This window comes from Vombatus ursinus, unplaced genomic scaffold (genome assembly GCF_900497805.2).
Source record: "Vombatus ursinus unplaced genomic scaffold, bare-nosed wombat genome assembly UNPS02014772.1, whole genome shotgun sequence".
In the NCBI taxonomy this organism is placed as follows: Eukaryota; Metazoa; Chordata; class Mammalia; order Diprotodontia; family Vombatidae; genus Vombatus; species Vombatus ursinus.
Window position 1 is genome coordinate 35,227,981 of NW_020954550.1, and position 18,406 is coordinate 35,246,386.

At 38.2% G+C, this 18,406-nt stretch overlaps 1 protein-coding gene across 2 annotated transcripts in view; it reads left to right on the forward strand.

Annotated features, from left to right (window-relative positions):
- Nucleotides 1-18,406, forward strand: part of C9 (complement C9) — a 65,302-nt gene that overhangs the window by 44,845 nt on the left and 2,051 nt on the right. For both annotated transcript variants that reach the window (XM_027863393.1, XM_027863394.1), the window contains exons 9-10: nucleotides 1,078-1,253; nucleotides 9,422-9,645. In XM_027863393.1, the coding sequence (XP_027719194.1) occupies nucleotides 1,078-1,253; nucleotides 9,422-9,643 (398 nt within the window). In that variant the 3' untranslated portion in view covers nucleotides 9,644-9,645. The remainder of the gene's footprint in view (nucleotides 1-1,077; nucleotides 1,254-9,421; nucleotides 9,646-18,406) is intronic.

Below are 18,406 nucleotides of genomic sequence, written 5' to 3' on the forward strand. Positions count from 1 at the left end.
TTCTTTTACCTGAACCTATAGAGAAGATAGTAAACTACTTACATAAATGGAAAAAAATGCTTCTAAAAACAAAAGTGTTTTTATCATGCAGCCATCAAAACAGACAGCTCTGTTTTGCATAGTTAATGAAGACTTGGGGGTCATTTTAACATTTTGATTTTATGGTTAACTCTAGCTCAAGGAACTTTTCTCAAGGGATTCATTAAATGAGGTATTTATTTGTATGACAGTAGTGCTTAGGTTCATTAATATATTTGTTACATTAGCATTATAGTTTCTGCAATAAGGGGAGAAAACCACTTGTCATATATATATACATATACATATTGTTGAGTTGTTTCAGCCATGTCCAATTCTTCAGGACCCCATTTGGGGTTTTCTTGGCAGAGATACTGGAGTGGTTTGCCATTTTATTCTCTAGTCCATTTTACAGATAAGGAAACTGAGGCAAACAGGGTTAAGTGACTTGCCCAGGATCACACAGCTAGTAAGTATCTGAGGCCGAATTTGAACTCATAAAGATGAGTGTTTCTGATTCCAAGCCCAGTGCTCTATACACTATGCCACATAGCTGCCTTATATATACCTACATATACAATCATATACACATATACATTCTTAATTTCATATTTTGTGTTTGTGTATAATATGGGGTTTGTATTGTCATCATGTTTAGTTTATCCATATCACTTACCATAGAATTGACACCTTTGACATCTTCAAAGACTATCTCAATCAAATTGTCAAGATTTAGGTTAGTAAAAAAGACATTTAAAAAATGATCTAGGGGCAGCTAAGTGGCGCAGTGGATAGAGCACTTGCCCTAGAGTCAGGAGGACCTGAGTTCAAATCCAGTCTCAGACCAGATACTTGACACTTACTAGCTGTGTGACCCTGGGCAAGTCACTTAACCCCAATTGCCTCACGAAAAGGAATAAAAAAAAAGAAGTTTAAAAAAATGATCTACTCCTGGTATGTAATGTAGACCAAGATCCCAGCAGGCATTTCATAAATCCTCATTTAATGACTGGTTCAATTTATGAATGAATGTGCTACTCTTGCCCTCCCTCTCTGCAGATGACAGGAGCCACAAACACGTTATAGATGATGTTATTTCACTCATAGACGGAGGAACTAGAGAATATGCCACTCAACTCAAGGAAAAGCTACTTCGAGGACCTGTGGTAGATGTGACCGATTTTCTCAAATGGAGCTCTTCCTTAGAGAAAGCACCTGTACTCATCAATCAAAGGGTAAAGAATTCATTATTTCTGATGAGGTATTCCTATGCATATTCTCCTAAAGTAGAATGTAACATTTTCAGGTGCTCAAGTCACAGAATCATAGAATCAAAAGACTGGAATAGACTTTGAGAGATTATTTTTTTCTGTTTCTACAGAGGATCACAATACCTTTCCAGACAATGTGTGATAATTCACACATCTAACCCTCAAAGGTTTACAAAGCACTGTCTTCCCAAGCCTATGAGGAAGCTAGTGTAAATATAACTATGCCTGCTTTACAAATTATGAAATTCCATCTCAGAGAAATTAAGTGACTTTCCCATGGTTGTGTAGCTAGTACACATTGGAGCTACAATACCAAATCTTGTGTTCTTTTTCACTGCACCATGTTGAATCTCTATTAGTTTTAATGACTGAGTAACTACTACTTCTTCCTTCAGCGTTCTAAAAGTAATCCTGAATTGTTGTGGTCAATTTCTAACACTATCATTCGTAGGCCTTGACTGCTATGCTCACCGATAATCATGAAATTGATATCAGTTAGCCAGCCAAGGTTAATCATCTCTTAGGAGTATTTACTAAGGTAATATAGTGAGAACAGTTGGTATAAAATTTTACCCCAAAAGTCTGTGACACAATGTCCCACAAGTACTAGAGAGTCAAGAGGAAAAGTGGGCTCAAGCGTAAAGACCACATGTGCAAAGACGGAACTCACACTTTCTAGCTCAATCGAAGTCCTTTCCTTACTTCCTGAAGTCTTCATAGATTTTTCCAATGTCTAGCATGTTGTCTGAGGTTCTGGATTCTTGGAGAGTCCTCAAGTTGCCTTTCCTCAGGGTGTCTAGTCTGACCTTGGCTCCTGATATGTATGTCTCTCTGAGCCATTGCTATTCCAGGGATATTCTTACCATCCCTGATGACAAGTCCAAATCTTCTGACCCTTTGAAACTCTCAATGTCTTCCTCTAGCCAAAGATTGGGGAGGGAGAACAGAGACTCCTTCCCCTTGACACCTAGTTTATGCCTTGAGTTGATTATTTTTCAATAAAGGTGGAATTCTTCACATCATTCTTCACTTTCAACGAAGGATTCTCAGAAATTAAAGAGTTCTCACCTGACAAAGTTAACAGGACTAGAGCATCTTACTTCTTACCTTAACTGGTGCTGTGAAACATCCCCTCTTACACATATAAAACTGTAACACATTATTCCCCTTCAAGCACTCTACAATCCAGTCAGACTGGTCATCTTACTATTCCTCCAGCACAGCATTTCATCTCCTGTCTCCATCAGTCTTTACTCTGCCTGGGACACATACCCCTCCTCACCTCCACCTCTTAGAACATCTAGTTTATTTCAAAGTTCAGCTTAATTGTGAGAACCAATACAAGATCTTACTTGATTCTCCTAGCTACTTGTACCTCCCCCACAATTATCTTTTGTTTATTTTATATTTTATATACTTAATAGTGAAAATGTTGTCTTCTCCTGTGGAATGTAAGGGCAGGCACTGTTTCATTTTCATCTTTGTATTCCTTCCACCTGACACAGCATGGCAGATAATAGGTGCTTGTTGCATGATTGATAAATAAGCTTCTGTTATGTCTTGGCAAATTGGATAATATAATCTCCAACCACCTTCAGCTTAAAAAATACAAGGTAACTAAGGAACTTTTCTGGTTTAACAGAAGGACCAAACTATTCAGGAGAATGCACTGTTCCTCTCTAGTCTTTCCTATAACTGCAGGGCCATGAAAATTGCCACTCCCTTGGTAGGCCCTTGCACTTTATAAGGTTTGGGTTCCTCAGAATCTGTTTTTCAATGCATACCCTTCATTTTTATCTCTTCAAACACTGTTTATGCATTTAACCAAATTGTATTGTCTCCATGGCCCCTGCATTCCTGTGTCATGGTTTCATTGGCTCTCATTTCCCTTTGAAGAGTAAAGCAGAATGAATTCCTCTTCTGAGGAAATCAATACAACTCCAGTCCCTGTGTATACTGTTTCTGGCAATGTGGTAACTTGGGAAAGAGCCCTTTCTTTCTGCCAAATAAATGTAACAGAGCTGAAAGTCTCCATCCTATGGTTTAATTCATAGAAGACTTAAGTTGGTGGACTCCTGCATCATCTCTGAGGTCACAATTTCAACAACACAATAATTATGTTCTGCGGGAATTTGAGGGCAGGAGGTTGTATTTTTTTCTCCCCTCTTAAATGGCCTGATACCAGAAAGATATTTAGAGTTCTGTGTTCCTTTGTTTTATGGAGCTCAGCCCTCAAAGGACCTCCCCCAGAAATCCCAGGGTTAGAAGGGAGCACAGAAACCACATAGTCCAACAAGATTTCCCTTTACCACAACATACATCTGCTTCTGGCCTTTTACCTGTTAACAAATAAATAAATAAATAAATAAATAAATAAAATATTTTCAAGTAGAACTATATTATATATGGTTTTAGACCAGAAGTGATTATTCCTTTTTATACTTAACAGTATTTTATTTTTTTCAAATTACATCCAAAGATAGTTTTCAACATTCACTTTTACAAGATTTTGAGTTCCAATTTTTTTCTCCCTCTCTCCCTTTCCCCCTCCCCAAGACAGCATGCAATCTGATGTAGGTTATACGTGTACAATGATATTAAACACATTTCCACATTAGTCATGTTGTGAAAGAAGAATCAGAACAAAAGGGAAAAATTCACAAGAAAGAAAAAAAAGAGAGAGAATAGTATGCTTCAATCTGCATTCAGACTCCATAGTTATTTCTCTGGATATGGATAGCATTTTCCATCATGAGTGCCTTGGAATTTTCTTAGACCATTACATTGCTAAGAAGAGCTAGGTCTAACAAAGTTGGTCATCACACAATGTGGCTGTTACTATGTACAATGTTCTCCTGGCTCTGCTCACTTCACTCAGCATCAGTTCATGTAAGTCTCTTCAGGTTTTTCTGAAATCTACCTGATCATCATTTCTTATAGCACAATAATATTCCATTACATTCATATACCATAACTTGTTCAGCTATTCCCCAATTGATGGGTATCCCCTCAATTTCCAATTCTTTGCCACCACAGAAGAGCTGCTATAAATATTTTTGTACATATGGGTCCTTTTCCCTTTTTTATGATCTCTTTAGGATACAGACCTAGTAATGGTATTGCTGGATCCAAGGGTATGCACAGTTTTATAACCCTTTGGGCATAGTTCCAAATTGCTCTACAGAATACTTGGATCAGTTCACAACTCCACCAACAATGCATTAGTGTTTCAATTTTCCCACATGTTCTCCAACATTTATCAGTTTACTTTTTTGTCATATTAGCCAATCTTACAGGTGTGAGGTTGTACCTCAGAGTTGTTTTAATTTGTATTTGTCTAATCAATAGTGATTTAGTGCATGTTTCCATATGACTATAGGTAGATATAATCAGAAGAGATTATTTCATCAAAAGGAATAGTTTTTCTTCATCTAATAAAACCCAGGAAATAATAAAGTGTAGTAGGTTGCAAATATTTCCCATACTATCAGTTTTTCTATACAGAAAATTTAGGGCACAGTCATTCAAAGGTATTTTTCTGATAGAATTGAATTGAAGACTCTTGAAGAATATAAGTTGCTTGAAGGCAGAAACTATTTGGTTTTGTATCCCCTAGTGCCTAGCCCAGTGCATCAAATGTTGTAGTTGCTTTTTAAGTTGAATTGAACCGAATGGAATTAGCTCCTTCCTTAAACTCAAAGCTATGTTAGCTAAGTGAATTTTGAATACAATCATTGTGTTTGCCATCATGCACAGTCTAGACAATGTGACATAGCAGAGGTTCTCCCCTGGCTAGTGATGTGATAGTTCAATCTTTTCATTGGTGGACTTTGGTTCCCACCTGTTTCACTAGATTTGGAAGAGGTAACAGCTGACTTTCCTGGTATGAAAAGCACACACAAATTGTTAATGATCATGAAGTTTATTCATTTATTCTAGCTGCTAGGAAGTCATTTAATGCTCTAAAAGAGAAAAGTTCCTGAACAGGGCATGAGTGTCCAGAAAGAACTAATGACCTACCCAAAAGGAGATGTTGGAATTGATGCTTTTGTATGCATTGGGATCAATTGCTTACCCTCTCTAGGACTCAATTTCCTCATTTGTAAAATGAAGGATTAGACTTAGGTGACCTTTAACATCCTTATCCCTCTCAATCTATGATCCTGTGATAAGCTTCTCAGTAGTGATCTCATCAGTTCCCATGTTTTGTTGTTGTTCAGTCATTTTCAGTTGTGTCTGACTCTTTATGACCCCATTTGGGGTTTTCTTGGCAAAGATGCTGGAGTGGTTTGCCATTTCCTTCTCCAGTTCATTTTACAGATGAGGAAACTAAGGAAGGCAGGGTTAAGTGACTTGCCCAGGATCACACACTAGTAAATTTCTGAGGCCAGATTTGAACTCACAAAGAGGAATCTTCTTGACTCCAGTCCAGTACTTTATTCACTGTGCCACCTAACTGCCCCATCATCAATTCCCATGGGTTCAATTATTTCTTGCAGCTAACTTCCAAATCTATAACAGAACTATCTCTCTTGAAAAGTTCTGTCCTGCATTTTTTGGGGGGTTAAGCAATGGGTTGGTTAAGTGACTTGCCCAGGGTCACACAGCCAGTAAATGTTATGTGTCTGAGGCCAGATTTGAACTGTCCTGCATTTTTAAGTGACAGCTAGACATCTCTGCCTCAATGTCATTTTAAAACCCCCAAACTCAATATGTCCTTCATCTTTTCCATTAAAATTGCTACTTCTTCAAATTTTCTCTTTCCTATTGAGAGCCCCAACCATCCTCCCAATTACCCAGATCCATAACCTTTGACTCACCTTTGACTTGTCCCTCCATGTCATCTCTCACAGCCAATCACTTTCCAAATCCTGTTGATTCTGCTTCCACAATATCTCTCACATCCTTTCCCCCCTCACCACTTGCATTGCCACCATCCTATGTCATGCTTTCAGCACATTTCACCTGGACTATCTTAATAGCCTCTTAATTATTCTCTCTGTTTCTATTTCCTCTCTCATCTACCCTTTACGCAGTTGTCAAAATAATCATCCTAAAACATAGGCCTGACCACATCGCTCCCCTGCTCAAAAAACTTTTATGGACCCCCATTGTCTCCAAGACAAAACAAAAACTCATTAGCTTGACATTTAGAGCCCTACACAGTGTGACTGTGACTTACCTTTCCAGAATTATCCACCATTACTCTCCTTCATACACTTTGTTATAAAATAACTATAAGCTATAGGCTTATATAAAATATATGTATGTATTATATATGTATAATACATATATAATAACTATGAGCTATAAGCTATTCCTTGAATTTGACATGACATGTCAAATCAAGGAACTATCCTCTATTATCCTCCATGCCTGAAATGGACACCCTCCTAGATTTTCATATTGCTAAATGAGGATGAATAGAGGATGTGTTCTACAATAGATTTTTAAACGCCAGTGTTGTATGAAGTAATATGGCTTAATTATATCATGTTTTAACTTAAGCAAGGGAAGACTCAAGGCCTAAAGACACAGTCAAGGGCAAGAAGCATATGGGATGGGCAGGGGAACAGGGTTCATAGGCAAAGAAGACGTTGGGGTCTCAGTTGACAGAGGGATGGGATACAATTAGGCTTCTGTTGCTGAGACAGTTGTAGGCATAAGGAGAGTAGCCACTGGGATTTGGATACAATAGTCTTCAGGTCATAGTACAAAGAAGGATGGTGATAAGGGATGGTTCTTCAGAGAGACTGACTTCAGACTTGGCACACCCAGGTTTGGCCAACTCTCTTCCTCACTTTCTAGCCAATATTTGGGACAACCAAGTCCTTCATCTCCTCCACAGCAGAGAGTCTTATCAAGTATTGTGGGCTTTTTTAGGAAGGGAACAGGTCTTTTTGAGGCATATGATTTTGGTTTCTTGCTTCAAATGCTATACAGAAGGAGATGCTAGGGGTTGGCCAGTGAAGGTCCCACCTGTATAAGCACAGGCTATGGACATTTCCAGGAAAGGGATGGTTTGTGATAATGGAGGAATGGATGAATAGGTGGGTCCAAAAGACAAGCAGCCTACCACAAGTGAGCTTTATGGGTCTTGGAGAGGTCCCCCAGAAAAGAGGAGTTTGGGGATTATCATAATATTATGTTCCCTCTCCAGTAGAATCTAAATTCTTTTAGTGTATGGAAAGCTTTCATTTGTGTCTTTGCATCCCCAGTGTCTCCTATGGTGTCTGGCATATACTAGGCATTTTATAATCATTTGATTAATTGAATTAAGTTGAATTGTTCTGGTGAGGCCACATCTGGAATACGGCATGTATGACATTCAGTTCAGGGTGCCACATTTCAAAAGAAAAGGATATTGACAAGCTGAATATCATTCAAAGGTAGGTGACCAGGATGGCCAGGCAATAGGAGCTGAGAATGTTTGGAATAGAGAAGAGAAGACTTAGGGAGAATGATAACTATCTACAAGTATCTGAATGATTGTGTTCTATAAAGGAAATTGGACTTGTTCTGCTTGGTCCGAGAGGTGAAAACTAGCAACAACAGGTGAAAGCAGGACAGAAGCAGATTCAAGCTTGATGTAAGGGAAAACTTCCTAATACTTTCTAGGTCTCTAAGGGTAAAATGGACTGCTTTGGAAGGCAGTGGGTTCCAGATCAATAGAGGCCTTCAAGGGAAGGTTGTATAACCTGATATGTTGTCAAGAGGAATTCTGGTCAGTAGTGGTTGGACTAATTGGCCTCTAAAGTCACTTCCCACTTTAAGATTCTGCAAGAGTCTGGGCAGTTAGGTGGTGCAGTAGATAGAGCGCTGGACCTGGAGTCAGGAAGACTCATCTTCTTGTCTTCAAGTTCAAATCCAGCCTCAGACACTTACCAGTTGTGTGACCCTGGGGAAGTTATTTAACACTGTTTGCCTCAGTTTCCTCATCTGTAAAATGAGCTGGAGAAGGAAATGGCAAACCACATTGGTATCTCAGCCAAGAAAACCCCAAATGGGATCATGAGGAGCTAGACACAACTGAAACAACTCAACAACAAGTGCAAGAGTAAATGTTCAATATATATTACAGTTTCATGGAATGTTGGGTAAAACTCACTTTATTGCATTAAAATTAGAACCTGCCCCAATAAACAAGGCAAACCAGGTAATTGTGCAGAGATTTGTAATATCAGCTATGATAAAAAGCACAATAGTATGTTTAGATGGCTTTAATGGTTTGGAAATATTGATTTTCACTAACCTAAATTCAGCTGCTAAACAACACAGGGATGCCTTCCAGAGAAGGAATTGATGGAGTCTGAATGCAAATCAAAGCATATCATTTTCACTTTCTTTATTTTTTTCCCTTTGCAAACTGTAATTTTTTTTGCAAACTATTTCTTCTTTCATAACATGACTAATATGGAAATATGTTTTATACGATTTCACATATGAACCTGTATCAAATTGCTTACTATCTTAGGGAGGGAGAAGAGAAGGGAGAGAAGAAGAAAATTTGGAACTCAAAATTTTTTATTTAAAAGAGGAATGTTAAAAATTGTCTTTATATGTAATTGAAAAAAAATAAAATACTATTTTAAAAAAAAAGAATGCAGTGATGCAAGGAATTTTGAGGTTTCTCTATTTCTAAGCTCCCTATAAACTGACTGCACCATAAATAGCCAAACAAAAAGCCAACCAGCCCAGGAAAAAAAATACATGATCTTATCCACACGTGTGGCATTCACTTAAATATTCATTAAGCACCTAATATGTGTTTAAAGAATGTTTAGGCGAGGTCCTGAGGGGAAGTATGAGATCGTAAGAGGCAGCCAGCCTATTGCAGGGAAAGAAGCACCTGGCTCTTTAGTCAGAGGAATAGAACTCAAATTCTGGCTCAGCTATTTATCACTTTGTTAAACTTGGGGGAGTTACCTAACTTCTCTTGGCCTCAACTTCTAACTCTGCAAAATGAGGCAGTTGGATAACATCATCTCTAAGGCCTCTTCCAGCTCTAGATCTTAAAATCCCAAGACACAGGTCCATGATAATAGTGATACTTATATTATTATTGTTGTTGATAATAAATAGCATTTATATAGCACTTTAAGACATTATGGGTCATTTCATTTGATCCGCAGCTATCTCCAATAAATAATCTGGTTCCACTGAGAATGAAAGATGCACATGAAAAGAAACAAAATTTGGAAAAATCCATAAATGACTATATTGCCGAGTTCAGCTCCCACAAATGCCAGCCCTGTCAAAATGGAGGAACCATCATGCTGTTGGATGGGGAATGCATGTGCGCCTGTGAAATTGGTTTTCGGGGAATTGCTTGCCAAATCAAATCAGTTGCTTGAAGGTGAGTAAAATTCTTTTGAGAAAAGATATTCCCTCCCTGACCATTTTGCTTGCAAATTCATTTCTAGATTGCCCAGGAAAGCTGAAGATGATTATTAAATCAATAGCAGAAAATAATAGATTATTCTGGAATTTCATCTTTCACAGTAGTTTCTACATTTTCCTTCACTAGCTTTTTATCAGGACTGGAAATTCAATTCAACAAGCATTTGTTAAGTGCCCAGCATCTGCCAGTTACTCTACTAGGTTCTAGGGATATTGAGGAAAAAATGCTACATCCCTGCCCTCAAGGAATTTACATTTGTTTAGAGGAAGTGGAAGTAAATGAAAAGTAAAGTAGAATGATGGATTTCTAGCCTATCCTTGCTTATCTCATCCTCTGATGAAAATCTGAATGAAAGGGAAAGTCTACAAGAGGGAGAAGAATAAAGCTAGCTAGACATATAATCTACAGAATAGAAGGAATGAGCCATCCTGAAAATGCCTTAGTGACCTTTATTAATGCAAACATTGCAATAGACCAGGAAACATTAATGTGAAAATGCTCTTGCCGCTGATTATGGTCTGGTTTGATCAATAGTGGCATGCTGGAGCCAATTGTGCCATATTCCAAGATCTGGTTGTTAAATTTCCAATGGGAGCATTCACAACTCTGAAATCAAGAAATGATAGAAATCAGGGATTAGCTTATTGTTGTGTTGATTACCTAGGCTTAAGAAAGTGATGGACAAAATGTTAACAATGCAGATTAAATTTAAAAGTCTGTCCTGTGGACATTTTGTTTTCAGAGAGTCAGCTATTAAACATTTACCAACACATCCCTGGGTGAGATGCATCAAATGTTTATTAGTGCAAGGATTCTTCAATAGAACACTTTTTTAATATAGTGGATTCACAAGGACTAGGTGACTGAATAAACAAATTAACTAATTATTTATTAAATACTTACTATATGTTTGGCATTGTGCTGAGCCTAGGGATGCAAGTACAGGCAAACAAAAATCTGTATCTTTAAGGAGCTTAGATTCTAATGCGGGAAGACGACACAAAGGGAAAAGGAAGAAAGAGGGTAGGGGGCAAGGTGAGCATGCATGAGGTAGTGTGGTTTGGAAATGGCAGGGAAATAGTCCAGTAACCTGGTTCTGGGCAAATAAAGGCAAGAGGTCACTTCTTAGAGCTCAGGGTTCAAAGGGGCAGAGTCTGAGTTCCAGAAGGAATGGGATAAAGAAGATGGCCAGAGTGAAGGTGACATGGTTTGGAAATAGAAAGAAGACTAATGGGTCGTCCCCTGCAATTCGCCCTGGAATAGCTCAGAGTTGGATATGTTTCTGAGTCTGCCAAATGGTCACGCCTGCAGTCCTAGCTGTTATGGGTGGGAATCAAAGTTGGTGGATCACTTGAGTTCAGCATCCTGAGCTGAAGTAGGGCTAAAGCTGATAGAGTTTCTACACCAAGTCTAACGTCAATATGGTTAGTCCCTGGAAGCAAAGGAATGTTAGGCTACCTACAAAAGATGACTTGACCCAAGTTGGAAAAATGGGACAATCCCACTCCCTCCTCTCCAGCTCTAGAAAGAATGTTTTAGGCTCACATATTATTGTACCTTGTGGACCTTGGTCAAATAGCCTTTTACATCAACATATTTCTCCTGGTTGAAGAGTTGTTAAACTAATTGATTTTTAACCTTTTTACTAGACCTGTGATTTCAGTATTGTAAAGAAACTTTTACCAAAAGCAGATCAGCAGCTGCTCTGTACCTTACATTATTAGACCATCACCTGGGGGACTTAGGGGCTAAGTGACTTACCCAGGGTCACACAGCACAGGTCAGAGATAAGATTTGAATTTAGATCTTTCTAAACTCTGAGGTCAGTTCTCCATCAAATACACCAAAGGTGTTACCCTCCCAAGTATGGTCAAACCAGATTAAAATGTAACTGTGAAATATTTAACAAAATAAATAAAAATACAAGATAGATAATTATATTTCAAAACTAATTCATTATGCAGCCTGCAGGGATACTTACATAGGATTAGTGGCCCTTCATTTGTATCTGAGGCTGACATTCCTGCCCTACACTAAGCTGCCTCTCAGAAAACTAGCCTACCCTTCACCATTTCTCGACTCCCTAGATGTCTTTTGGTAGCCAGCTATCTTTCAGCACATACTTTGAAGTATGGAACTTCTTCCCATTCCTCGGCTGTCACCTAAACAACCCCAGATTTCCCTAGTTTCAAAATGAACTATTCTAAGCATCACTATTGAAGAGCAGATTCATAGAATCAAACAAAACCCAACAGTTTCCCTGTGGTTTCAGATGGCCTCCCCTGGCCTAACTTAAACACTGAACGCTTTTGATAACCTACATCTTTAAACTCCGTTGAATGTATGGGTGATTCATAAGATATTTCAGGATGAATAAGAATGTCATTAGGTTCAAACAGTATTTCTGGAATATTTATTGTGTGCTAAGTATTTTCAAGGACACACAAGAATTCCATTAAAAGAATCACAAAATTTGAGAGCTGGAGGAGGCCTCAGAATCCAACCAGTTCAACACATACCCAAAAAGAATCTCCCTTGCAACACAGCCAACAAATAGTCATCCAATTTTTGTTTGAAGGTTTCCAATGAGGAGATGCTATTCTTTATCCACAGGGATATGTGATCTTTTTGCAAGGACAAAAGATTTACACATGAAGCAGTTATAGAATAGCATAATACAGAATAAAATTAGATGCTAAAGTGTTTGGTATAGTAATAAATGTCCATTAAAACAGGACGGTCATTGAATAGATGATGGAAAATGAATTGTTCTTGGGTTGAATTTTAAATAGTAGTTTCCATATCCTCATTTCCTGGGAGCCCAGTAGGAAGAGTTTCATATTGTTCTAACAGTAAAGTAAACTACTTTGGAGGTTTAGGAATGGTGACCCTGTTTGGGATTCTCTTGGCAAAGATACTGGAGTGTTTGCCATTTCCTTCTCCAGCTCATTTTACAAATGAGGAAACTGAAGCAAACAGGGTTCAGTGACTCTCCCAGGGTCACACAATACTAAGTGTTTGAGGCCAGATTTGAACAAAGGGAGATGAGTCTTCCTGACTCCAGGCCTGTCACTCTATCTACTTCACCACCTAGCTGCCCGTTACTAGCTAAATAACCTTTGGCAAATCATTTAATCTCAAGGCCCGGATCCCTCATCTATAAAACAGGGGAAGGGGAGGATTAGACTCTCTGATCCCTAAAGTCCCTTACAGCTCTAAAATCTTATGAAAAAAGAAGTATTCTAGTCCAAAGTCTGAAGCCCTAGCTCCTAGGTTCAATTACAACAATGCTTCTACCTTGAACATTTCACTTCCCTCCCCTCCCACTGAGCTTCCTTGTCTCCAAAATGAAATAATGACGTTTGTTGGCCCTCTGGATAAGTTCTAAGGTTTCATGTATTTTTAATCCATTGGGGGAAGGAGAACAGAGGGAACAGAGGAGGAGAGACACCCCCCAAAAAGCTATTTAAATGCAAAGGCATATAAATCAGCTGCCCTAGCCCTGAGTTATATGCCAGAAATATGAAAATAATGTGTGTTAACCCCTTAGCACTCAGCTCTCAGGAATTGGTGTCATTTGGGTTGAGCCTGGACCTTTAGCACCACCTACCTGTTCCCTCTGGGATTGCAGCCCCTTAGCACTCCCCTAAACTTCAACGTATACAGTTGTGTGTGTTTTAAGTACAGGAAGGTTTGCTGAAAGTCAAGCATTCTGAAAAAAATTGGGAATCCTTGGCCTAGAACAAGGGTGGGGAACCTGTGAACTCAAGGCCACATGTGGCTCTCTAGGTCCTCAAGAGCATCCCGTTGACTGAATCCAAACCTCATAGAACAAATCCCCTCGATAAAAGGATTTGTTCTGTAAAACTTGGACTCAGTCAAAAAGCCTCACCCAAGGACCTAGAAGGCCACATGTGGCCTCAAGGTTGTAGGTTTCCCACCCCTGGCCTAGAAGATTTCTAAAGCTCCTTCCTACCCTAAGATTCTATGCTTCTAATCTAATCCTTATTGATTATTCCATCTCTAAGCACTTAGTCAATACCACACAAACGTAACTACATGTTATCTTCTTTTGTCGAGTCATTTTTCAGTCGTGTCCAACTCTTTGTGACCCCATTTGGAGTTTTCTTGGCAAAGATCCTGGAGTGGTTTGCCGTTTCGTTCTCCAGCTCATTTTACAGATTAGGAAACTAAGGCAAACAGGGTTAGATGACTTGCCCAAGGTCACACAACAGTGTCTGAGACCAGAATTGAACCCACAGAGTCTTCCTGACTCCAGACCCAGCATTCTATCCACTTCACCACCAAGCTGCCCCATATTGTCCTATATTGTTCACTAATTGTTTTGTGATCATCAGTCCTATCTCTCCTAGGCCCCATCAACTAGATTACAGGTTGCTGGAGGGTAGGGACCACTTTATATTTCTTCTGTATCTCCTTAGCACCATGCTGAGCATCTGTTGCTTGATTACTCAGTAAACAATGGAATCCTCAGTGCCTTCCTCCATGCTTCTCTTCAGATGGCTCTTCACCCTTAGTGTTTTCATTACCTTTATTTGTTCTTCCATATCCAAATTCTGTTCATCCTTTGTATCTCATCTCCATCTCTAAGTCTTCCCCAACAAACCAACCAAACTGACCCTTCTGCACCTCTCATTTCGGAGTTAATCCTAATATCTTGCATTTTCACCTAAGTAATTCAGGTGCATATGTTTTGTCTCCTCACTGAAATAGTAAGTTCCTTATTATACTTTTTATTTTACTTCAAACTTCATATTATACTTTTGCTTATAGCCTCATTTGAACCCTAGAAATGCCTTAGTACAATGCTTGACACATTTTAAATGACCAGTAAATTTTTGTCTAATTGTTTATCAGAATGGAACTGAATAATCTCTCCATCTTCAGCTTGCCAACTCCTCTAAATTAACAAAACTAACTTGGTCATATCTCCTTACAGATTTGCCAGATGGCTTTTGAGAGCTAAAATCATTTTTAGAGTCAGTCACTGCTTTGAAACAAGGATTTTACCCTATCCTTCCACTTCACTGCAGCTGTGATCAAGCTGATGGCGCCACTCCCTCTGACAGTGAAGATTCCAGTCCTACAGAGCAAAACTAGGGTCCTCGTCTGTGGACTTCTTGTCCCTTATCCACATACCCTCTGTCCATATTTTTGCATGAAAACAGCACCCAGGGTTTGCCCAATATGCTGTAGGCCTTTTCTAGATCTCTTAAGACTATTAATTAATCATCATTAGTATTAATTTATTAACACTTAGTATTATGTGTAGACTAGTATAGCATGTGAGCTATACTAGTATAGCATGTTATAGAGAAGTGAACTATTCATGCAGCGCCTCTTACTTCATTAATAGCTCACACACATACCCCTTTTTTTTCAATTTTTCAATCTCAAATTTCTTTTTTCACTAAATTTATTATTTACTTATTTTTAACATTCTTTTCTTTTTAAATTTTAAATTTCAAATTCTTTCCCTCCTTCCAACCCCCTCACCCACTGAGAAGGCAAGCAATATATTAATTATATATGTGAAATCATGCAAAACATATTTCCATATTAGCCATACCATAAAAAAAAGAAAACAAGAATTTTTACTTCAATTTGCACTAACTTCATCAGTTCTCTCTCTGGAGCTGGATAGCATTTTTTCATCTCGAGTTCCTTGAAATTATCTTGGATCATGGTATGGATTAGAATAGCCAAGTCTTTCATAGTTGGTCATCATTTACAATACAGCTGTTATCATGCGTACTGATCTCCCGGTTCTTCTCTCTTCACTTTGCATCAGTTCATATAGGTCTTGTCATGTTGTTGTTGTTTTCCTGAAACCATTCCCTTTATCATTTCTCATAGCACAATAGGTCTCCATCATAATCATACGCCACAACTTGTTAAGCCATTCCCTAATTATGAGCAATCCCTTTACTTCCAATTCTTTGCTACCACAAAGGAGGTGATATAAATATTTTTGTGCATATAAGTCCTTTTCCTTATTCTTTAATATCATTGCAGTACAGACCTAATAGTACTGCTGGGTGAAAGAGTATGCATAGTTTTACAGCCTTTTGGGCATAGTTCCACATTGTTCTCCAAAATGATTGGACCAGTTCACTACTCCACCAAAAGTTCATTAGTGTACCTATTTTCCCTCATCTCCTCCAGCATTTGTCATTTCTGATAGATGTGAAGTGGTACCTCAGAGATGTTTTAATTTGCGTTTCTCTGATCAATCTATGGGCAGCTAGGTGGCATAAGAAATAGAGTGCCAGGCCTAAAGTCAAGAAAACTCATCTTCCTAAGTTCAAATTTGACCTCAGACAAGTCACTTAACCCTGTATGCCTCAGTTCTTCATCTGTAAAATGAGCTGGAGAAGGAAATGGTAAACTACTCCATTATCTTTGCCAGGAAAACCCAAATGGGATCAAGAAGAGTCAGACACAACTGAAATGATTGAACTAATCAATAATCATTTAGAGCATTTTTTATGTGACTATAGATATCTTTGATTTCTTCTAAAAAGTACCTGTTCATATCCTTTGACCATTGTATTTTTAAAACTTTGACTCAATTCTCTATATATTTGAGAAACTTACTGAAAAAAATTTTGATATTATTTTATTGTCTATGCTATCTTTTAGCAAAATGTAGTTTCCCTGATTACTTCTTTTAATTAGGTTTAGTTTTGCTTTTGCTTTATCTGAGATTATGATTGCTACCCCTGCCTTTTTTTACTTCAACTGAAGAATATTAGCTCCTACTCTAGCTCTTTATTTTAACTCTGTATCTTTCTGTTTCAAATGTTTCTTTTGTAAACAGTATACTGTTGGATTCTGGTTTCTAATCCATTCTGCTATTAACTTCTGTTTTGTGGGTGAGCTCATACCATTTACATTCATAGTTGTGATTACTGTGTATTTCCCTCCATCCTGTTTTCTTCTGTTTCTTCTTCTCACTCTCTTTTTATCCTATCCCTCCTTAAAAGTCTACTTTGCTTTGTTTCTTTCTGACTGCTTGCAATATTCTATCATTGACCTGGGAGCTCTAGAATTTGGATATAATATTCCTGGGAGTTTCCATTTTAAGATTTCTTTCAGAAGGTGATTGGTAGATTCTTTCAGTTTCTATTTTACCCTCTAGATCTAAGATATAGGGGCAATTTTCCTTTATAGTCTCTTGAAATATGATGTCTAGGCACTTTTTTTATCATAGCTGTCAGGTAGTACAATAATTCTTAAGTCTCTCCTTGATCTATTTTTCAGATTAGTTGTTTTTTAGATGAGATATTTCACATTTTTCCATATTTTTTTTCATTCTTTTCATTTTGTTTTATTGTTTCTTGATGTTTCATGGAGTCATTAGTTTCCATTTGACTAATTCTAATTTTTAAGGAATTGTTTTCTTCAGCGAACTTTTGTACCTCTTTTTCCATTTGGTCAATTCTACTTTTTAAGGAGTTCCTTTCTTCAGCGCATTTTTGTGCCTCTTTTACCATTGGGCCAATTTTGTTTTTAGGGTGTTAATTTCTTCTATACTGCACTGTTCCTTTTAACACTATGCAAAAATTTCTAATTCTTTATGTTATAGGATACAGATTAGAAAATAAGATCAGGGATGGGGAAAATGATGAAAGTTAAGGGTTGTTTGTTCACAAAATGACTGAACTCTGAAGTGATCTTTGTCCGTAGGATAAAGTAGTCAAATGAGATCTTCCCAAGCTAATCTAGAATATCCTTATCAATATAAGTTGAGCTTTGAGGGGGTTATGAAAAGGCTTCCCTGCTCTCCTTAAGTACCTCCCACATGTCAGTCCTTCCACAGGCCTGGAATTCCTCCATCACTCACTGTTTTGAGAGTAAGACAAAATTAAATGCAACCATTATCTGAGATGGATAACTATTAACATTTTATCTTGGAAATATTCCAGTAGCAGTCAGAGGAAATGGTTTGCCAGAAGGAATAATTTTGGTATGAGTAGTTGTGGCTGTACAGTTGTTTTTCAGTCTTGTTTGACTCTTCAGGCCCCATTTGGGGTTTTGTTGGCAAAGATACTGAAGTGTTTGCCGTTTCCTTCTCCAGCTCATTTCATAGATGAGGAAGCTGAGGTAAATAGGGTTAAGTGACTTGCTCAGGGTCATGCCTGGGGTGTTCTGCATACTGTTGCTTATAGGTGACTCCAACTGATGGAGAGAATGCTGATGTAAAGATGTTGACATATATAAGAGTTGAAGTTGCTGTGAGAGGCTTGAGAGAAAAAAGACATTCTGTCCTCTAGAGCAGCGCTTCTTAAACTCAACCTCCACAAGGTTGAGGAAAATTTGGCAACAGTAAAACATTTCTGAACATGCAACGACCAAAACTTAATTCAAATTCAAACTCATAATGAATCCTAGGTGTTTCTGGCAGTGTTTGCTAATGTTGCATCGTGCAACTTCACTGAAGCCTTGATTCTAAACACAAAGCATGCACACTTTGCGCTACACATGCCCTCAGGCTATGCAATGCCAACAAATGCTGCTGAAAGGGGTCATGAGAGAAAAAAAATTTAAAAAGCCCTGCCCTAGAGGACACATGTGGTACCAGTCTATTTTCATTCTTTAAAGGTCCAACTCCAGATGCGTTCAGAGAGAACCTGGAGACAGACAGACTAACAGATGGGTGGACAGACAAACATAGATAGGCAAACAGACAGTC